At 52.1% G+C, this 22,703-nt stretch overlaps 1 protein-coding gene across 4 annotated transcripts in view; it reads left to right on the top strand.

The window, feature by feature from the left end:
* Nucleotides 1-329: 329 nt before the first annotated feature.
* RELB (RELB proto-oncogene, NF-kB subunit) overlaps nt 330-22,703 on the top strand; it is a 28,685-nt gene continuing 6,311 nt past the window's right edge. For 2 of the 4 annotated variants that reach the window (XM_030298604.1, XM_030298606.1), the window contains exons 1-8: nt 330-549; nt 1,458-1,505; nt 5,033-5,041; nt 6,732-7,096; nt 17,370-17,527; nt 19,315-19,406; nt 19,594-19,725; nt 21,482-21,586. In XM_030298604.1, the coding sequence (XP_030154464.1) occupies nt 495-549; nt 1,458-1,505; nt 5,033-5,041; nt 6,732-7,096; nt 17,370-17,527; nt 19,315-19,406; nt 19,594-19,725; nt 21,482-21,586 (964 nt within the window). In that variant the 5' untranslated portion in view covers nt 330-494. The remainder of the gene's footprint in view (nt 550-1,457; nt 1,506-5,032; nt 5,042-6,731; nt 7,097-17,369; nt 17,528-19,314; nt 19,407-19,593; nt 19,726-21,481; nt 21,587-22,703) is intronic. The other 2 variants (XM_030298605.1, XM_030298607.1) reach the window with 2 other exon arrangements.

Genomic DNA, 22,703 nt, shown 5'->3' on the forward strand with positions numbered 1-22,703 from the left:
GTTTCAGCTCCCGCTTGCAGACCTGGGGGGCGGGCCTCAGTTTCCCAACTTGCTCCCGGGGTAGGACGTGAGTGGCCCTAAACAAGCCTCAGTTGTCTCCCCCCTGAGCACTGGGCAGCGGCGCTCGCCCAGCCCCTCCTGTGCGCCCAGCCTCCTCTTCCCGGCCGGCCCCGCCCCCGCGACCACGTGACGCGTGGGGGTTTTCCCGTTCCCCTAGCGTGACGTCACGATGGGGTGCAGGCCAATGGGCGCGCAGGCCGGCGGCGCCGGGGAATTCCGCCGCCCCGCCCCCGCCCGCCGCCCGCCCGGCCCGGCCCGGCGCCCCCCGCAGCCCCGGGCGCCGCGCGTCCAGCCCGGCCTGTGGCCCCAGCCCCTGCGCCGCTCGCCCGACCCGCGATCGTCCTCCGGACCGTGCCTTCTGGCCGCCCGGCCTGCCCGCGTGTGTGTTTTGATCTGGGCCGGCCTCCGGGCCGTTCGTCCCCACTGGTCGGGCCATGCCGAGTCGCCGCGTCGCCAGACCGTCCGCTGCGCCGGAGCTGGGGGCCTTGGGTAAGCGGGACCGGGGTTCAGGAGAGGAGTCTGGGGCGGGACTGGAGATGCAGGGGTTCTGGAGGGTCCTGGAGTAGTCTGGGGGGTCCTACGGGACTCTAAAACGTTTGGGGGGGCGAGGTTGAGGGTTCCGGGGACACTGTATTAGAGGGAAGGAAGGAGACAGAGGATAGTGACGGGGTCCAGCCCAAGGTAAGAGGGAGGCGTCCCACTACAGAGTGAGAAGGGGGCGGGGCCTGACCCTGAGGCCGAGGAGGAGGCGGGGCCCGACTCGGAGAAGGCGGGGCGGGAGCTGCTCCTGCGGAGTGGGGGCGTGGACAGATTCACCGAGGGCGAAAATGAGGGTCCTCGCTCACCGAAGGGGGCGGAGCCTGACTCTGAGAGCAAGGAGGGGGCGGAGCTTAACTCTAAGAAGGAAGCGGCGTCGTACTCAGAGTAAGGGGGCGGGGCCTGACTCTGCCAGGGAAAAGGGGGTGGGCCTGTTCTGAAAAAAGAGGGGCGGGGCCTGCCTCGGAGAAGAAAGGGGGGGGTGGGGCCTGTCTCTGGAGAGAAGTGGCAGGGTCTGAGAGGGAGAAGGGGACTGGGTGACACTGAAAAAGTGAAGGGGGAGGGTTGATCCTGAGAGAAAGGACGGAGTGGGGGCTTTCCTGAGGTTAAGGGCTCCTCCAGGCCCTTGAGAAAGAGAAGGAGCCGGCCTGACTGTGATGGAAGGTGGTGAGAATGACAGAAACTGGGAAACGGGTCCAGAAGTTGGAGAAGGAAGGCCAGACCCTGCACGCAATAAGGCAGAAGGGGCGTGATCCAAAGGGGCGGGGCCACGAGAGGAACGGGGTGGGGCCTGGGAGATTCTCCCGTCCCCCCCCCGCAGCCGCCGCGTTACCTCCTGAGACATGCCTCCCTCCCTGCAGGGTCCGCTGACCTCTCCTCGCTCTCGCTCGCCGTTTCCAGGACCACGGGTGAGCAGCCCTCCACAGTTCCGGCCCACCTGCGCCCTCAGGACGGGGGAGGGGGGCGTCCTGTGGAGGCGGCACTGGGCACGCCTCTTGTCTGGGGTTTCGCCCAGGTCCACCTCAGCTTTCCTCTGACCACCTGTATTCATCCCCGCCGGTTGAGATGGGGGCCCCAGATGCCCCTACCTCCCGGGTGATTAGGAGCTGGACAGGTAAAACTAACCACCTATTCACCCTCTGAGAGGAGTCCTCTTTAGAGATTTACCGTGGCAGTGCAGAGGGTAATAAGTACACACTGGTGCCACCCATCACCTCCTCCCTGTGTGAGTGCCTGCAAATCACTTCCCCTCTCTGGGCCTCAGTTTGCCTCATCTGTAAGATGGACATAATATCAGTGCCTCCGTTTTGGTGGCAGGGATTGAGAGGATTCAATGAGCTGATACAGGCAGGTCTGCAAAGCAGTTTCTGGCACACAGTAAAGTCCCCGTAAGTGTTAACTGTTAATGGCTTTTACTGTTGTTGCTGCCGCTGTTGTCGTTGTTACAGAGCCTGTAACCATGGTTCTTAAACCTTCGTGTTCATCAGAGTCATTCAGGGAGCTTGTTAAAACAGATTGTTGGGCCCTACCTCTAGAGTTTCTGATTCAGTAGGTCTAGGAGCGGCCCTGAGAGTTTGCATTTCTAGCAAGTTCCCAAAAAGAAGCTGAGAACCACTAGTCTGTACGGCCCCTCAGCCAGTGCCATCCAAAATTCATTGCTGCCCAAGACAGCGCAGAATCGTAGCTAAATGACAACATCTTCTCTCCTAGAAATCTTCTGGGATTTCGAGGGCAGGGATTGAATCCTGTCACTGTGAAAACTCAGTTGGCCCTAGTGGGCTGGGGCTGGGCCTCTGTCTGGAGGTAGATCCTTGGGATGGACCTGCAAAGCGCTGGCCTGGCCGTGGAGGAGGCTCAGCGGGTTCTCTAACAGGGCTGAGAGTTTGGACAGCGGTGAAAGGTGGGGCATGGCACTGGGGACAGGTCGTGCCCGAGCACTGGTTCCGGGCAGGAACAAGGCTGAGGTTTTTCTGGCGCAAGACCTACATCTTTGGTTTCAATTGAGAGTCATTGGTGATGTCATCTCTTCGATAAATATTTACCGAGTGCCGTTCTGTAGCTGGCCCTGTGCCGGGCAGTGCTGGGGACTCAGTAGTGACTGAGACAGCCCTGATTCTGCCCTCCTAGGTTCCCTCCCTAGATGTGGAGGCAGACACATAGGCAATAAAGTAAATGCAGGATTATAAAATGTGATAAAGGCTCTGAAGAGGTCTCGGGGCCAGTGATATCTAACAGCAGGGTAAGAATGAGAGCCCTAAATGCCAGGACAGAGTGGGAGGGAAAATTTCCCTCATTCTGACGGGCTAGACACGTACTGGGTCCTGGGTATACAGTGCGATGGGGCAGACATGTTCCCTACTCCGAGGTGCTCACAGTCTGCAGGAGGAGATAGATGTGAGTCTCTTAATGCAAAGTCCTGTCAAATCCTAATCGGTGTCATGAAAATGATAAAACGAAGGTATGTAACTGGCAGTGACTGGAGCAAGGGACCAGGGGGCTTTCTTAGATAAAGTGGTCAGGGAAGACCCATCTAGTAAGCGACATTTGAGCAGGGACCTGAAGGAGGAGGAGGAGGCCACGCAAAGAAACGGAGGAAGAGCATTCTGGCAGAGAGCAGGTTGTGCTAAGGCCCTGAGGCAGGAAAGACATGGGGCCCATCCTGGCCGTCCCTGAATGGTTTTTGGCAGGTCTCTGTGGGAGGTTGAGGTGGGGTAGGGGGTTATTTGAATTGAGCCTTTAATAAGGAGAAGGTCCCAGCGTTTCCTGGCTGAAAGAGGATTTTAGATAATAATACTATTAGCTAAGCCTTTATGACACAGGGCTCAGACACCGTGCTGAGCAATTGATCTGTGCGATTCTGAATCCTCATGTTAACACCTGAGATAGGAGCTCAGACCTCATGTTTCAGAGAAAGACTCAGAGAGGTTGAGAGACTTCCCCAAGGCTGCACAGTCAGTGAGTGACAGATAGGATTCAAACCAACATCTGGGTGACTCTACACCCCATGTTGTGAAAGCACATCTTCCAACCCTTTCGTTTTATATATAGACAGATGGACCGAGGCCTAGAAAGGGAGAGCGGGTTACCTAAGTCCATAAAATAATGTCTCCCAACACTTTATCCAAGAGCAGCCAGCATTTATGTCTTGCCTACAACTGTGACAGTTCTGAGTGCTTCCCACGTATTAGCTCATTTGATTTTCACAGCAGCCCAGCGAGGCATTATTATTGTGTCCATTTTACAGGTGAAGACACCAAGGCCCAAAGGGGTTACGTAATGGGCTCAAGTCCCTACAGTTAGCAAGTTGCTAACTGAAGATTTGAGCTGAAGCAGTCCAAAGCTCAGGCCACTGCCTCCTGGGCCTCAGTTTCCCCCTGCAGCCTGGGAGCTCCTTGAGGGCCCCAAAGTCTAACTCATCTTGGGGTTCCCAGGCCGTCCAGCATAGATGCTTAAGAAAGTTGTTCCAAGTTGGAGGTTGGCCCTGCCAGTGATCTACAGCCTGTCCCTTCTTCTCTCCTAGCCTCAGTGTCCCCAGCTATCAAGTGGGGGGGGGATCCTCCCCCCCTTGCTGACTTCAAAGATCACATGAGATAAGGGGAGCAGGTAAACTGCTTTACGAGGAGCAAACTGCCAGGTGGCAGTGGCTGACAGGAGCCACTCCCCGAGAGTGGAGGAGGAGGAAGAGGAGGACAGGTCTGGCAGCGAGGCAGGCCGGCATCGATAAGTCTACGACCGGCAGCAGACCCCTGCCCTCCCTCACGGTGTGAGCCCAGGCTTGCTCACTCCGGCCTTCCCCTCATCCTGTCTATGGAATGATGGGAGGCGTGTTTCAATTTCTCCATGGCCCCGTTCAGGACAGAGCCTCCCTGAGGAGGTGATAAAGGGCTTCCCCAGCATTGCTGTTTCTCCCCACTCAGGGGGCGAATCTGGGATGGTGGGTGGGCCTTGCTGAGGGACTGGGCCGGGGTGCGGGGCAGGTGGGTGCCTGGAGGTGAAGGACCGACTTCCTTGGATCTTCAGATACTAGCTAGTATAGAACCTTGGGGTTCTGTGGTGGGCTTTAGGGAGGGAACCCCCCCCCCCCACATTCAGTTTAGAATCTTGGATGTTGAGTTTTTTCCCAGTGATAAGATCTTCGGCTTCCTTCCCAATGATGCTTTATAATTCCCGGTTTTTAGAAGGCACTTGAGGGTACCCTGACCCTGGGGCTCCAATATTGGGAGCTGAGCGGGGGAGGGGGGGTAGCCCAAGAGGATAAGACAGGGGCTGGGGTTTGGTACCCCAGGGAGTCGGAGCCCAGTTTCCCAGGATGGAGGAAGGGGGAAAGGGAGGGGTTCCATGAGGCGAGGGGGTTGGGGAATCTGTCTTAAAAGATCAAAGTCTTGAGCACTTTCTGGACCTCACTTTTCTCTTTCTCTTTCTCTTCCTTCCACAGATGAATTGGGTGAGTATCACAGGGCAGGTCTGGGGGGAGGCTGAGGAGTCCAAGTTCTCACAGTGGGGGATCTTGGCCTCCCTTGCTGTTGGGCAGGGGGAGGGTCACAGCGTGACTTCTAGGACCGCCAGGGGATTTTAACGGTCACGTTCCCAAGGTGTTAGCAGTGCTTGATAATTAGAAATGACTCCGCACGCCAGCTGCCTTTCGTGGCACCATTACCGTGACCGTTGTTAATTCTTTCGGTGAGTTGTTTCAAGCACCTGTCATGTGCCAGGCACTGTTCTAGGCCCCGGGGATTCACCCACAAACCAAACAAGGTCCCCACCCTCCTGGAGCTGACACTCTAGTGGAGGAGACAGTAGGAAAAGGAATAAATGAGCAAGATAATGTCAGATTGGGCTAAGGGCTGTGAAGGAAATAACACAAAGGAAAACAGATGGCCTGGGAAGACACACATTAGAGTGGCCTTTCTGAAGGCGTGACATTTGTCACCAGAAGGATGAGAAACCAGTGTGGGCTGGATGGAATAGGCAGATGGGGAGCAAGCACAACCCCCCCCCCCCAGAGAGGGCCAGTTTTGCTGGGAGCAAGAGAAAAGAGCTAGGTGACAGGGAGGTGGTGGGAGACCCAGGACCACAGGGACCCGTCCATGCAAGGCTCTGTGGCAGGGATACGGAGGGGTCCGGGTTGTGGGGTTTTGTTTTTTGTTTTTTGTTTTCTGAGATGAATAGAGTTTGGGGGGGGGTTATATGGGGAAGACATGGACTTTGACTGTAAGGGAGATGGGCATCACGGGAGGGGGGACAAGATCTGACATGAGATACCTCTGGCTGTGCGTGGGGGACAGGCTGAGGAGGTGAGCTGGTGGCGAACGGGAGCAGCGGTTCGAGGGGAGACCGTGAGGGTGGACCAGGATGGACGCAGGGGTGTGGGGAGAAGCGTAAATATGTGTTTGAGGCAAGAGGCAGAAGTTCAAGGACGGGACACAGCTGGGGGATCGTGAGCAACCCACAAAGAGGCGCATCCTTCCAGCTTGAGCGTTTGGACGATGGGGCTGCTCTCTGAGGCAGAACAGCTGTTATTCTTGCCGTTGTTAAACGGGGTGAGCTGGACGCAGGGACACCTGTTACCTGGCCCTACCTTTATCCAGGTGAGAGGTGATGGAGACTTGAATTCAGGTGCTATTAGGGAGGGGAGTGGATGTGAGCGTGCAGGAGGAGAGACCAGGCAGGTCCCCAGGTTTCTGGCTTCAAGAACTGGGGAGCTGTTTGCAAGAAGGAGGGGTAGGGACTTTTTTTGTGTTTGGGGCCAACCCCCCCCGCCCCCCCCCGCCATCAGCCCGCAAGAAATATGTTGTTTTTTTTTTAATTTTATTTTTAATGTTTCATTTGTTTTTGAGAGAGAGAGACAGAGTGTGAGCAGGGGAGGGGCAGAGAGAGCGGGAGGCACAGAATCTAAAGCAGGCTCCGGGCTCTGAGCTGTCAGCACAGAGCCCAGTCCCTCGAACTCGTGAACCGCGAGATCATGACCTGAGCCCAAGTCGGACACTCAACCGACTGAGCCACCCAGGCGCCCCAAGAAATATGTTTGTGAAGAAAGGAATGACTTAGGGAAGGCGGGGCGGCACAGGTCTCGGGGCGGGGGTGGGGAGGGAGGGTCACCGAGCCATTCCTTTTATAATCAGCGTCACCCCCAGTTTTTGCTTCTCCCGCAGAGATCATCGACGAGTACATCAAGGAGAACGGCTTTGGCCTGGAGGGGGCGCAGCCGGGCCCGGGCGAGGGACTGCCGCGCCTGGTGTCTCGCGGGGCCGCCTCCCTGAGCACCGTCACCCTGGGCCCCGCGGCGCCCCCGCCCCCGGCCACGCCGCCGCCCTGGGGCTGTCCCCTGGGCCGGATCCTGCCCCCGGCCCCGGGCCCCGGGCCGCGGCCGCACCTGGTCATCACGGAGCAGCCCAAACAGCGCGGCATGCGCTTCCGCTACGAGTGCGAGGGCCGCTCGGCCGGCAGCATCCTCGGGGAGAGCAGCACGGAGGCGAGCAAGACGCTGCCCGCCATCGAGGTGGGGCCCGGAGTGGGGTGTCGCGGTCCCCCGCCCCCGGGATTCGCGTGCGTGTAGTTAGCCTAGTTGACGGTCGTTATTATTATTGCTGTTGCTGTTGTTGGAGCGGATCATAGTTAATCACCTGGCCCCAGATTCAAAAGGACATTCAAAGAAAGGCCTCCTTCCTGGCAGTTGGCAGTATTAATCGAAATTATCATTGCCGTGGAAAGGCAGACGCGATCTCCTGGTCCACAAGGGAGGTCTTAATAATTGGAGTGGCCAAGTTTGAACGAATCCCCGTTCTGCCATTTACCAGCTGTGCAGCCTTGGGCTGCTTATTCAGTCCCTCTGTGCCTCAGTTTCCTTCTCTACAAAACGGGATAATAATAATGCTAACCCACCTGCGGTTGTTGGGAGGCGGAAACGAGTTAATTTATACACGCCAAGGGCCTCCAGCACGGTATGTGCTCCGTAGAGATGAACTGCTGGCCTTACGGTGTTAAGGATTATGACCATCCATCGTGACTCATAGGCCTGGCCATTCCAGGCGCTGATCATGTAGATATATGTCAGCCTCTGGGCAAAAAGAGGGATGTGCAAGGTTATCCCTTGCGGCCTTGCGTAAAGAATCAGAATGCAGCGTTCATCAGCATGGCACTGGTGAAATAATCCTGTGAACATCTACGCATTGGAATCCTACTCAGCCATGGCAAGTCTATGTGTGTGAATGTGTGTGCCGATAAATATGAACACGTGCAGTTAGTTAACACAGAAAAAATTTTAAATGAAGCCCTCCCTTACTGTACTGATGTGAAACCATCTCCAAGATAGATTAATAAACCAAAAAAAAAAAAAAAAAAAGGCACAGAACCATTTGTAGGGGATTATGCTACCTTTTGTGTTAAAGAGAGGGAAAAATAAGTTTCCACATTTGGGTTTGCTACATGAATCTTTAATTTGTTTTTAAGTATTTATTTATTTATTTATTATTATTATTATTATTTTTTTTTTTGAGAGCAAAAGGGTGCAAGTGAGCAAGGGGCAGAGAGAGAGGATAGAGAGAATCCCACAAGAGGCAGAGACGGGGAGAGAGAGAGAGAGAGAGAGGGAAGCAGAGCTCACCGAAAGAACGGCTTGTGTTCACCAGAAGCGGGGCTCGAGCTCACTCAGTGTGGGGCTGGAACTCACCCCTTGCAGGGCTCCGACGCGTGAATCAAATCGTGAGATCATGTGACCTGAGTCCAGGTCCAATGCTTAACCCCCTGAGCTACCTGTTTCAAGATTTTTTTTTTTTTAACGTTTATTTATTTTTGGGACAGAGAGAGACAGAGCATGAATGGGGGAGGGGCAGAGAGAGAGGGAGACACAGAATCGGAAACAGGCTCCGGGCTCCGAGCCATCAGCCCAGAGCCCGACGCGGGGCTCGAACTCACGGACCGCGAGATCGTGACCTGGCTGAAGTCGGACGCTTAACCAACTGCGCCACCCAGGAGCCCCAGATTTTTTTTTTTTTTTAATGTTTACTTATTCTCGAGGGAGAGACAGAGACAGAGTGTGAGTGGGGGAGGGTCAGAGAGAGAGAGGGAGACACAGAATCCGAAGCAGGCTCCAGGCTCCGAGCTGTCAGCCCAGAGCCTGATGCGGGGCTTGAACTCACAAACTGTGAGGTCACGACCTGAGCCAAAGTCAGCCGCTTAACCGACTGAGCCACCCGGGCGCCCCAGAGCTACCCGTTTCAAACCTGTTTAAAGGTGCCTCTGTTTTAAAGTTTTAAAGCACATGCCTCAAAACTTTCAAAAATCAAAGATTTGTATGAACAGGAATTAAATCACACTTAATTTAATTAATTAAAATGAACAAAAATCCGCCACTCCTACCCCCAGGCCCCAGGTGCCCCCCCAGAGGTAACCATTCTTATCAATGTCTCGTGTATCCTTCCAGAAGTAGTTTATGATTCTACAGGTAAATATGTACACAGTATGTACAACAATCCCCCCTCCCTTTGTCCATAGAGGGGAGTGTCATATATACATTCTGTTCTGCACAGTGGTCTTTTTTGGTTAAGAATATGTCTTGGGGGCGCCTGGGTGGCGCAGTCGGTTAAGCGTCCGACTTCAGCCAGGTCACGATCTCGCGGTCCGGGAGTTCGAGCCCCGCGTCGGGCTCTGGGCTGATGGCTCAGAGCCTGGAGCCTGCTTCCGATTCTGTGTCTCCCTCTCTCTCTGCCCCTCCCCCGTTCATGCTCTGTCTCTCTCTGTCCCAAAAATAAATAAACGTTGAAAAAAAAAAAAATTAAAAAAAAAAAAAAAAAGAATATGTCTTGGAGCTCGGCTAACCTCAGCCTGTCTAGAGCCGTCTCACTCTCTACCACTGTAACCCGTTGCGTGGATGGGGGATAATTTACCGTGCAGGTTCTCTCCTGGTGGGTATTGGGGTTGTTTCCCATCTATTAGAAGCAACGCTGTAGAGAATGACTCGGTTCGTCTGTTCTTTCCTTCATGTCGCTCCTGGAAGTGGACCTTGCTGGTTGGTCTAAGGTAATTTGGTAGGCAAATTGCCCTCCGTGAGGTTGTGCCCATGACCATTTCTCCCAACTGGCGTCGGAGAGGCATGGTTCCTTGCATCTCCCCGGTACAGAGCCCTCATGTGCTTCTGGATCTTTGTCGAAGTGTTTATTGAACCTGAGTTGTGTGTGAATCACTGCACCAGCCCCGGGTTGCATGGCCGCCAGCGCCCAGAGTCCTCCGAATTTCTCCCGACCAGGCAGCCAGAAGGGCCCTGTTAAATTGCACGTCTGCTCTTTGCCCTTGCTCAGAACCCTTTCTTGGCTCCCCAGTGCCCCCAGGAGGAAGCCTAATCTCCTCCCTGAGCCTCTAAGGCTCTCACGCTCTGGCTCCTGCTGCCCATGCCCACCCAGCCCCTCGTCACTGGCCACCCTCCAGCCACTAGGACTTTGCCCATGCTGTTCCTCCCGCCTGGAGACCCATGAGGCCTTAGCCCACTTCTGCCCCAGGCCCAAACTCCTTCACACGACGTCTCCTGCTTCCTTCCCTCCCCCTCTCCCATAAAGTATGGGAATTTATACTCATAGGTTTATTTAGGTGATTAACAGAGCAACCCTGTCCTTCCCCCACCCTGCAGGAAGCAGTCAACATAGTGGTTACAAATTCAGATTCTAGAGTCAGAAAGACGTGCGTTTGAATCTTACCAGCTGTGTGAATTGAGGTTAGTCCGGTGCTTCTGAATGGAGTTGGAGCTCCCCACCGCTCACTCCCCTAGTGGAGGCTCCCTTTACTCAGCTAGGTAGTTGCTATTTGACTTGGTTCCAGACATTGTGGCCAAAAGCAGCATCCAGGGCGGAACATTCTGGTGGAAAGAACGGTTTACTTTGAAATGTACATTCCATCACCGGATTTTCAGGAATGGGGCAAGCACAGGGCATAGAGGGATATTTTTGTAGTCCCTTATTTATCTTTAAAGATTTTGTCTATTTTTCCAATTGTCAGGGTATTTTTTTTTCAACTTTATGTCTCAACTTTTTCTTTTGAAAAATTAAAAACCTACATACGATAGACAAGAACATTGCAGTGAACATGACTTATTTGCTTTATGTCTTTCTCTCCCTTTAGATAGACATTTATAGAGGGAGATTTAAAAGTAAGTTGGAGGGGCGCCTGGGTGGCTCAGTCCGTTAGGCATCCGACTTCAGCTCAGGTCATGATCTCACGGTCCGTGAGTTCGAGCCCCGCGTCGGGCTCTGTGCTGACAGCTCAGAGCCTGGAGCCTGCTTCAGATTCTGTGTCTCCCTCTCTCTCTGACCCTCCCCCGTTCATGCTGTCTCTCCCTGTCTCAAAAATAAAATAAACATTAAAAAATTAAAAAAAAATAAATAAAAGTAAGTTGGAGATATACTCCACCCATAATGTTTCAGTGTATATCCCTCAAGCACAAGGATGTTTTCCTACAATGTAGTGCCCATATAATCATAATATCATCATCACGCTCTAGAAACTTAATTTTCCTCCAAGGGTATTATCTAATATTAAGTCTATATTCTAATTATCCCCTAAATGTTCTTTTTCTTTCTTTTTTCCTCCCTCTCTTTCTTTCTTTCTTTCTTTCTTTCTTTCTTTCTTTCTTTCTTTCTTTCACGAGAGAGAGAGAGAGAGAGAGAGAACGAGCTGAGGAGGGACAGAGAGAAAGGGGAACAGAAGATTCAAAGCAAGCTCTGACTGACAGCACAGAGCCTGATGTGGGGCTTGAACCCATAAACCATGAGATCATGACCTGAGTTGAAGTTGGATGCTCAACCGACTGAGCCACCAGGGCATCCCTGTTCTTTTTTCTTTTTGAGGATTTTATTTTGAAGTACTCTCCTCACCCGATGTGGGGCTTGAACTCACAACCTTGAGATCAAGAGTCACGTGCTCCCCCCACGGAGCCAGCCTGGTGTCCCCCAAATATTCTTGGTAGCTGTTGTTTTTGTTGTTCACTTGTTTAATATTCAGTCCAGGATCACATGCTGCATTTAATTGACAGGACTTGCTATGGTCTGAATGTTTGTGTCTCCCTAAACTACATCCGTTGCAATCCTAGTCCCCAGTGTGATGGTATTAGAAGGTAGGGTCTTTGTGGGGCGCTTGAGTGGCTCAATCAGTGGGCGTCTGGCTCTTGATTTCAGCTCAGGTCATGATCCCAGGGTCATGAGATCGAGCCCTGCATTCAGCTCCGTGCTGGTCACTAAGTGTGGAGCCTGCTTGAGATTCTCTCTCCCCCCGCTCTCTGTTCTTCCCCCCTCTCAGAATAAATAAATAAACTTTAAAAAAAAGAGAGAGAAGAAGGTAGGGCCCTTGTGAAGTGCTGAGGTTATGGGAGCAGAGCTCTCGTGAGTGGGATTGATGATTTTGTAAGAGACTCCAGAGAGCTTGCCGGCCCCTCCCACCAAGTGAGGATGACATTGAGGGAAGTCAGGGCTGGAAGACGGGCCTCCCCAGAGCCTGACCATGCTGGCCCCTTCCAGAACAGTGAGAAATAAATTGCTGTTGCTTAGATGCTGTCCAGTTCACGTGTTCTGTTGTAGCGGCCCGGACAGACTAAGACGGATGGCCTTAGTGTCTTTTTAATGTTTATTTTTGAGCGTGGGGGGACAGGCAACAAGAGGGACAGAGGATCCGCAGCGAGCTCTGTGCTGACAGCAGAGAGCCGAGTGCGGGGCTCGAACTCACCAACCGTGAGATCATGACCTGAGCCAAAGTCCAAGGCTTAACCGACTAAGCCACCCAGGTGCCTCTGCCTCTAGTGTCTTTTGACCTGAGTTTAGCTTCTCAGTCTGACTTCATGCTTTGGGGTGTGGACACTTGGGTGGGGGGGACAGGACAGCTGTTCCGTCGAATGTCCCGCATTCTGTGCTTGTTGAGCGTTTCCAAGAGGAGATCAGGCTGGATGTTTTGGTGGGAATACCCCGCTGGCGATGCTGTGGCTCACATCAGTCTCACATCAGGAGACATGGGGTGGCAGTCTGTCCCCATGTCAGTGATGTTGAGTCAGGCCCCGTGGGGAGGTATATTAGCCTGCCCAGGCTGCCATTACAAAATCCCACAGACTGGGTGGCTTGAACAACAGAAATATATTGTCCTCATGGCTCTGGAGGCTGGAGGTCCAAGATCAAGGCTTCAGGTCCAAGACGGCTTCCCTTTCTGTGTCCTCACTCGTCTGGTGTCTCTTTGCGTGTCCAAAGTACCTCTTTTTAAATTTTTTTTTTTTTTTGAGAGAGAGCATGGAGGAGGGGCAGAGAGAGAAGGAGAGAGAGAATCCCAAGCAGGTTCCGCGCTTCAGCACAGAGCCTGACACGGGGCTGGAACTCATGTACCATGAGATCATGAGCTGAGCCGAAATCAAGAGTTAGAAGCTTAACTGAGTGAGCCACCCAGGCGCCCCTAAATCACCTCTTCTTGTAAGGACATTGGGCAGGTTGGATCAGAACGTATCCTAGCGGCCTCATTAACTTAATCACCTCTTGAAAGACTCTTGTCCCCAGATACAGTCACATCCTGAGGCACTGAGGGTTAGGGCTTCAACATATGAGTCGTAGGGGGATGCCCTTGGCCCATACCAGCTAGGGACCAGCAGCCCGTTTCGTTGTAAAGGTACAGCCTTCCTTTGTAATTAGTAACTTACCTGTGGGGTGATGCCTGGACGCTGTGTTTTCCCCAACACTTTCTTTCTAGGTCTTTCCAGGCAGTTTTTCTGAGCTGGTGTTGGTTTTGATTTTCAAAGAGTTAGAACAGTAAAAACCCAACAACAGGGGACCACCTGGCTCCGAATCTGGATTCAGGGTTTTTAGTCCCATCTTTTGGAGGAGGAAACTGAGGCTCAGAGAGGGGAAGTTACTTGCTCGGGGGCACACAGCAAGTTGACGGTAGTAATTACTAAGCACTCCTGTGTGCGAGGTGCTTACTAATATCCATTTTGTAGATAAAGGCAGAATAGACAGGTTCATCATGCAGATGGCCAGCGACGGAGCCTGGATTTGGTACCAGGTCTGATTTATTCCAAGGCCTCGTGTGACATCTTAGAAGTTTCCAGCCCTGCAGTTCTCCTGAATCCCCAGACCGTTGACTCTGAGGTTTTCTGGATCTCCTAATATTATGGCGGGGAGCTGGTTAAATGAATAGCTTTAACCCCATCTGACTCAGTGAAATTTGTATGCACTATTACGTCTCTCTACTCATAATCACCCCCCAAATCCATAATGCCGTAACTTTAATATGAAGGAGAAATAAAAGGAAAATAAACAGCATAATAAGCACCTTCATTTCAATATGTAAAATGTTCAGGCACAGCCCCAGGGAATCCTAATGAAGGTGGCAGTCGCTTGAGACCTCACTAATGCAGTAGCCCCATCGGCAGCCTGACCCAGTCAGGTGGAGTTAGCGAATTAAACGCCATTTGGCCAGGGTTGCAGCTGGTGATGGGATCTTCCAAAGTGGCAAACAACCCTTAGTCTAAACAAAATCCGGTCTTCCCTCAGTTAACATGGTGGCCGCGGTCCTTGAAAATTCAGTATAATTTTTTTTTAATTTTTTTTCTCATTTTTATTTTATTTTTGAACAGAGAGAGACAGAGCATGAACGGGGGAGGGGCAGAGAGAGAGGGAGACACAGAACCGGAAGCAGGCTCCAGGCTCTGAGCTATCAGGCCAGAGCCTGACGCGGGGCTCGAACTCACGGACCGCGAGATCGTGACCTGAGCTGAAGTCGGACGCCCAACCGACTGAGCCACCCAGGCGCCCCAGTGTAATTTTTTTTTAATGTGTGTTTATTTTTGAGAAAGAGAGAGAGAGAGAGAGACTGAGTGCAGGCGGGGGAAGGGCAGAGAGGGGGGAGACACAGAATCCCAAGCAGGCTCCAGGCTCTGAGCTCTGAGCTGTCAGCACAGAGCCCGACACGGGGCTCGAACTCACGAACCACGAGATCATGACCTGAGCCGAAGTCAGACGTTCAATCAGTTAAGCCACCCAGGTGCCCCCAAAATTCAGCGTATTTTTAAGTTATGGGAAAAAGGACTGTATATGTAAAACAGCTAATTCTGGCTGTGATTATTTCAAACAGGTTTGTCACCGATGTGAATGTTGGCGGGATGATCAAAATCTTGCAGGACTTGTGTTGGACTGTCCCTGGTTTTGCAGGCGGTGGAGCACGTCTGGCTCTGGCTACCGCCTGCCGTGGGTCCCCATTACCCAGTCAACCCATATCACCTCCCAATATCCCAAACACCCCCTAGAGGGCAGTACTCCCCCACAGAGACACATTCTTTCCTGGTCTTTTATAGGGAAGGGCTTTAGAAGTTCAGAGCTCAGGGGGTCTGGGTGGCTGAGTCAGTTGACCCTCCGACTTCGGCTCAGGTCATGATCTCATGGTCTGTGAGTTCGAGCCCCGCGTCGGGCTCTGTGCTGACAGCTCAGAGCCTGGAGCCCACTTCCGATTCTGTGTCTCCCTCTCTCCTGCCCCTGCCTTGCTCTCTCTTTCTCAAAAATAAACATTTAAAAAAAAGTTAATAAAATTTTTTTTTTTTAGAAGTTCAGAGCAGGCTTTACAGGGTCTTTGATGTTAGCAGGGCCCTACGGGTGACTCAGGAAAACCAGGTGGGTCTGGGCGACATCTGAAGAGCTGGTTTCTATCTGCTAGATTCTATGGTGAAAAATAAACTTCCTCCCTGCTATGTGGCTGCTGAACAGGAATTCCAGCCCCAGTTGCCTTAATGTCCATTTTCTTTAAAGGGAATCTGGAAATCTGGAAGAGCGTGATGTTTCATGCTTTTGAAATGCAGGCACCGAATTTTCGGTTTCCCCAAATTGGAACAAAAATTATTTTAGTCTTTTTTTGTAGCTTAAAAAAGTTTTTATTGAGGTATAATTTATATATGCAAAATTGTGCATATTTAATGCATACATTTTGATGAGTTTGGATGAAACTTGTTAAAAAAATTGTTTAATGTTTATTTTTGAGAGAGAGACAGAGACAGAGCGTGAGTGGGGGGTGGGGCAGAGAGAGAGAGAGGGAGACACAGAATCAGAAGCAGGCTCCAGGCTCTGAGCTGTCAGCACAGAGCCCGACGCGGGGCTCGAACCCACAAGCTGTGAGATCATGACCTGAGCTGAAGTTGGACGCTTAACGACTGAGCCACCCAGGTGCCCCTGAAACATTTTTTTTTTTTAATTTTTTTTTTTCAACGTTTATTTATTTTTGGGACAGAGAGAGACAGAGCATGAACGGGGGAGGGGCAGAGAGAGAGGGAGACACAGAATCGGAAGCAGGCTCCAGGCTCTGGGCCATCATCAGCCCAGAGCCCGATGCGGGGCTCGAACTCACGGACCGCGAGATCGTGACCTGGCTGAAGTCGGACGCTTAACCGACTGCGCCACCCAGGCACCCCTGAAACATTTTTTAATTACAGGAAAATGGAAAGAATAGTCCAGTGAGCACCTGTGTGCCCTTAACTTGTATTTGCCAGTTGACATTGGGCCACATTCCCTGTATCTGCCACTGCTCTCCATACACGCAAACACACACACTGTTTGTGCTAAACTATGTGCGTGCACATTGTAGACATTAAGTTACTTCACCTCGGGATACTTCAGCCGGCACCTCCTGCAAATAGAGTAAACTCCCGCATGGCGACATTAACAATATCATTAGCTTCCCTGGGAAAATTAACAACATCCCATTATATCGTCCAATGTATTACGTCTCCCGCTTGTCCCCAAGATGTGTTTTATCATCGTTTCTTCCTCCTGCATCCAGGATCCAGTTAAGGATCATATGTTATAGATTGCATTTGCGTGTCATGTCTCTCTGGTCTCTCTCTCTCTCTCTTTTTTTTTAATTTGAGAGAGAGAGCGTGAGCAGGGGAGAGGGGCAGAGAGAGAGAGAGAGAGAGAGAGAGAGAGAGAGAGAATCTCAAGCAGGCTCCACGCTCAGCACGGAGCCCGGCACAGGGCTCCATCCCACGACCCTGGTTTCAGGACCTGAGCCGAAATCGAGGAGACTCAAGACGCTCAACCTACTGAGCCACCCAGACGCCCCTCTCTCCTTTTTTTTTTTTTTTTCCAATCAAGTTGCAGTTGATCGACTCTTGTGTGTGCAGCTCTATGCATTTTCACATACATACACCACTGTGTAATTGCCAGCCAGGTCCGCATATGTTATTTGTTCGATTATCACCCAAATGCGATGCCCATCTTTTTATTCTTTCACAACACTGATTTTTTTTTTTTTTTTTGACCTGATGCACCACCATTTGGGCTCGTTTGAGGAATCACGGTGAGATTCAGGTGACGTGCTTCTGGAAAGCTGTCACAGCAGCGATGTTGTGCCTTCCCAGTGTACCCCGTCAGGGTGCCCAGGTCATTTTGGCCCAGTATTGGTGATGTTGACCTTGGCCACCTGATTTACACGGTGCCCAGTGACGTTTCCCCTGCGAAGGTGCTTTTTTCCTCTGGTCATTAGTAAGTTCTCTGTGGGCCATACTTGGAGACCCTGTGTGCATCCAAGTTTCTAAAACTCACAGTGGCCAAAGAAGGCACATCTGGAGGGCAGCTATCATGTGATGAGGCCCCCAGGTCACCAGTCGGAAGCCTCTGGCTCAGGATCCCAGAGGGGTCTTAAGCAAACGCCCTTCCGTCATCCTGTGGGGGGAGAGGGTTGGGGAGTTACCAGAGGAGGCCCCAGGGAGTTTGGATGAGTGCAGGTGTCTGCGATGGGACCCCAAAAGCGCACCTGTCTCCCTGCAGCTCCGGGATTGTGGAGGGCTTCGGGAGGTGGAGGTGACCGCCTGCCTGGTGTGGAAGGATTGGCCTCACCGAGTCCACCCCCACAGCCTCGTGGGGAAAGACTGCACCGACGGCGTCTGCAGGGTGAGGCTCCGGCCTCATGTCAGCCCCCGGCACAGGTACTTGACCCCCGACCCCTAACCCTGCACCTCAGGCACCAGAGAAATAGAGGGGCTGAAGATTGCCCAGGGAAACCTTAGCAAAAGGGGCCGCTTGGCCAGATTGTCCCCACTGCATTTCCTAGATGGGGAGACTGAGGCCAGGCCTGGGGGTGGTGGAGGGGCTTACCTAGGCCTGGCCCCCCTGCTGCACGCCCATTCACACACATTATATTTATCACCATTTTGTAGAGGTGGAAACTGAGGCACGGAGAGGTGAAGGAGCCCAGATAGCTGATGGCAAAGCTGGGATTTGACTCCCGACCCCACTTAACTGCAAGGATCATTCCTTCTTTCCCTTTGTCATTTACAATAAATAAAAATTAAAAGGTACAAAAAGATTCTACGGTGAAAAATAAACTTCCTCCCAGCTATCAGCGTCCCTTCCTAGAGGCGATTAAAAGTATGCTACACGTACTTTTTTTTTTTTCTCCCCTTCCAAGTAGTAGCAGACGTTTGTACCTCCTTTTCATGTTCTAGTACATCTTGGAGATCACTCCTATAAGCATCTAGAGCTGCCCTATCCTTTTTCCTGGCTCCATAGAATTCTGATGTACAGACGTGCACAATTAATTAAGCAAGTCCCCTAGTAATGGGCACTTAGGGTGGTTCCGGCCTCCTGTTGCCCAATTACTAACTGTGCTGTAATGCATGGCTTTACCCATATATCATTTCTTCTCTAGGATCAGTTCCTAGAAATGAAATTGCTCGCTCTAAGTCCACACAGGTGTACTTTCAGTGATGGATACATTTACTCAAGGGCAGAAAAAAAAAAATCACATGGAACCTCCATGTGAGTAGGGATATTGTCTCTTTTGTTCCCGGTTGTGTCCCCCAGTGCCCAGCACGGTGCCTGGCACCCAGTAGGTGCTCAGGAAATACCTGTAGCATGAATGAATCCTGCCGTGTTGTCCTTGCTGGAGTGCCTTACGCTCCCACCCACCGTGGGTGAGAGTGCTCGATTCTTGACAGCTTTCCCGAGAGCTTTATCAAACATTTTGATCCTTGCTGTGTCGATGAGTTTTTTATACATTGGCATCACGTCGGTTTTAATTTGTAGTGTTCTTTTTTTTTATTATTTTTTTTTAACGTTTATTTATTTTTGAGACAGAGAGAGACAGAGCATGAGCGGTGGAGGGTCAGAGAGAGAGGGAGACACAGAATCTGAAACAGGCTCCAGGCTCTGAGCCATCAGCCCAGAGCCCGACGCGGGGCTCGAACTCACGGACTGCAAGATCGTGACCTGAGTTGAAGTTGGACGCTTAACCGACTGAGCCACCCAGGCGCCCCACTTTTTTTTTTTTTTTTTAATATTTATCTTTGAGAGAGCGCAAGCAGGGGAGGGGCAGAGAGAGGGGGACAGAGGATCTGAAGCGGGCTCTGCACGGACAGGCTGACAGCAGCGAGCCCGATGTGGGGCTCGAACTCACGAGCTGCGAGATCATGACCCGAGCTGAAGTCGGATGCTCAACCAAGTGAGCCACCCGGGTGCCCCATAATTTGCAGTGTTCCCACGATAAATGGGGTTGGCCGGTGTTTTCATATGGTAAAGACAGGTGCGTTTCCAGGTGCTCTCGAGAATCCCCAATGCTCCTGAGGGGTTTAAACCCTAGGGCCCTCCTGATGCTGGGCACCCTGAGACTCTGAGCCCCGAGGCCGCATCTGCCGGAGTCCTCCTCTGGATTAGGTCTCTACCTGCCTATTCATGAGTACCTCCCTTCACCCATTCCTTCCCTCTCCCCGTTCAGCTTTAACAATCTGGGCATCCAGTGTGTGAGGAAGAAGGAGATTGAAGCCGCCATTGAGCGGAAGATTCAGCTGGGCATCGACCCCTACAACGGTGAGTCCCCGAAACTAGTCAGATTGTCTTGTCCTCCTGAACGCCTTGCCCTCTCTGCCACCCGGTCCCCTTACCTCACCTTCTCCGGTATCTGCTATCTCCCCAGCCCCCAGTCCCTACCCTCTCCACTGTATTCCCACCAGAGTCTCCACCCCCCACCCTCAGCCTTCCCATATCTCTCCTACAGCTGGGTCCCTGAAGAACCATCAAGAGGTGGACATGAATGTCGTGAGGATTTGCTTCCAGGCCTCATATAGGGACCAGCAGGGACAGATGCGCCGGATGGACCCTGTGCTCTCTGAGCCCGTCTATGACAAGAGTGAGTCTGGGGTGTGCGTATTAGGATTGTTGTTGGCCACAGATACTGGAAAGCCCCACATTCGATGGCTTGAACAAACAAGCCAAGGGTGTTCTTTATTTTTATTTGTCTCGTTATTAAGTCTGTTCGTGCTGATTCGGCTGCTCGGCAATATTAGGGCCCCGGTTCAGCTCTGTGATGCCCTTGGTCATGAGCTGGCTGCCACGGCTCCAGATATCATGTCTGTGTTCAAGGCACGATGGGCAGGGTCACCCTGTATGGTGTGCAGGCTGTACACTGCCCAATGGCAGTGGTCAGCATTTATTAGGTAGCCTATGGAAACGAGGGCTCTTAGTATTGTAGAATGCACAACCTGAACCACTGTACTAGGCAGTTCTAGGAAAGAGGCAGCACGAGTAATAATACTTTTTTCTTTTATACAGAAAACAGTAGATTCCCCAGAATCCCCCTGGTAGACTTCTGTTTATGTATCATTGGCCGTAATTTGGTCTCATCGCTGCCCCTAGTTGCAAGGGAGTCTGGGAAAGCAAGTATTTAGGTTTTCCATCCTCTCCAGGGGGATATAGGTATGGAAGAGGAGAATGGGAATGGCTGTTAGGTTTTAGCAGCCTACAGTGACTGCCACAAGCATCAAAACGAGGAGGGACTTTTTTTTTTAAGTTGATTTATTTTGAGACAGAGAGAGGGAGGGGCAGAGAGAGAATCCCAAACAGGCTCCATGCTGTCAGGGCAAAGCCCGGTTCGGGACTCGATTTCACAAACCGTGAGAGCGCAACCTGAGCCAAAACCAAGAGTCAGCCGCTTAAGTGACTGATCTACCCAGGTGCCCCCAAATGGGAGGGATATTAATTCAGTCAAGGCTTTTGTGGGTGCAAGTGATAGAATTCCAACTCAAGTGGGCTGAAGAATCTGTTTGTCCCATTAATTAACAAGGTCAGCACCTAAAGTGCTTCAGGTCTGGCTGAATCCAGGTGCTCAGCAGTACCATTAGGGATCTCTTTCCAACTCTAAGTTCTACTTCCTCCGATTTAGAGTCATTTTTGGCAGGGTCCTCCCATGGTGGGAGCAAAATGACTGTATGCAGCCCTAGCCTCGTATCCTACCAGCTTGGAACCTCTCCCCTGTGCCCAAAGAGAGCTTCTCTTACCCAATGTTTTTGGTTGGATTCTCGGGACTTGCTCTCATTGGCCTGGCTTTGGTCATGGGTTCCTCTCTGACCAATCAGCTGTGGCCAGAGGGAGGCAGTGCTTTCATTGGCCAGGTTTGGGGCATGTGATCACTGCTGAGCTAGGGAGTGGCTTCAGCCCCCCAAGACAGGTGCACACTTGACTGAGATGGGGGTGGGGGCTGTTAGCTTCAAGAAAAATTGAGGGGCTGTTCACAGAAAGAGGGCCAGGACTGCTGCTAGACAGGCAAGACGAGGGTGTCCACTACAGATTTCAGACCATGAATCCTCCTCTCAGAATGGTCTCTGACCCCTGACCTGGCCGACTCTCCTCTGAGGTCTGACAGCCTCCCTTTCGGCTGGACACTCGCTGGGCCTCAGCCTGGAGGACTCGCGACTCTCCATCGACCCTTCCGTCTGAGCATCTTCTTCTTCTCCCTGGACCACGGGTTCCAGGAGGATCAGGCCAGCTGGCTTCTCCGTTTCCATCTTGGCCTGGCCCAGGGTGGGCACCGACGGGGTACCTGCTAAGGGTTGGATGACCGAATTCTCATCTTTGCTTCCATCCCTCTTCCCCTCGCTCTGTCCCAGAGTCCACAAACACGTCAGAGCTGCGGATCTGCCGAATTAACAAGGAGAGCGGGCCGTGCACGGGGGGCGAGGAGCTCTATCTGCTGTGCGACAAGGTGCAGAAAGGTGAGGGACCTGGGACAGCGCCCCGGGGCGGCGTGGGGTCTGCTGGCTTTGCTGGGGTAGCCAGGGAGCTGGGAGGGTGATTGGGTGAGGAGGAGCTGGCCGACTGGGGCGGCGGAGTCGGAGTCGAAGGGTCCAGAACTCTGGTTGGGGAGTCCGAGTGAAACAGCTGACTGGTCCGTTCACTCACGGAGCCGCTCACTCGCTCATTCATGCGCAAAGATGGAGAGCCTTATGTGCTGGCTCAGGCCAGGCAGTGCCGGCCCCCAGGAGCTGCGGTGGGGACGGGGGGACTCTGATATTAACATCCTGGAGTTGCATAAATAAATGCTTTATGATGGCTGTGCTAGGGCTACAGGAGGAGGAAAATGGAGAGGGGGAGAAATATCTCCCCCACTTCATTCGTGTCTGTTCAAGTGTCCCTTTTTCAAAGAGAGGGTTTCATAAAAAACAGGTGCCCGCCGCATTGCCTGGCTGGGGAGAGCTTTCCCTCTTACCATATATGTCTTTTCTGTATCCTTTGCGTTTTCTGTCATGTGACTCTATTATACATCGCATCACCCCCAACAGTAATAAAGAGCTAACGTTTATCTTGCCCTTTCTATATGCCAAGCTCTCTTACAAGCACTTTGGTTTTTGTTTTAGATTTTTTTTAATGTTTATTTATTTTTGAGAGGAAGACAGAGGGCAAGCCGGGGAGGTGCAGAGAAAGGGAGGAGACACAGAATCTGAAGCAGGCTCCAGGCTCGGAGCTGTCAGCACAGAGCCCAACGTGGGGCTCGAACCCACGAACTTATGAGATCATAACCTGAGTTGAAGTCGGATGCTTAACTGACTGAGCAAAAATTTTTTTAAACTGTTTAAAAAAATTTTTTTTTAACGTTTATTTTTGAGACCGAGAGAGACAGAGCATGAACGGAGGAGGGTCAGAGAGAGGGAGACACAGAATCTGAAACAGGCTCCAGGCTCTGAGCTGTCAGCACAGAGCCTGATGCGGGGCTCGAACTCACGGACCGCGAGATCATGACCTGAGCCGAAGTCGGATGCTTAACCGACCGAGCCACCCAGGCGCCCCTTTTTTAACTTTTTTAAAGAGAGAGAGAGAGAAAGCATGAGCAGG

The sequence above is a fragment of the Lynx canadensis genome, chromosome E2, assembly GCF_007474595.2.
Source record: "Lynx canadensis isolate LIC74 chromosome E2, mLynCan4.pri.v2, whole genome shotgun sequence".
NCBI classification, from domain to species: Eukaryota; Metazoa; Chordata; class Mammalia; order Carnivora; family Felidae; genus Lynx; species Lynx canadensis.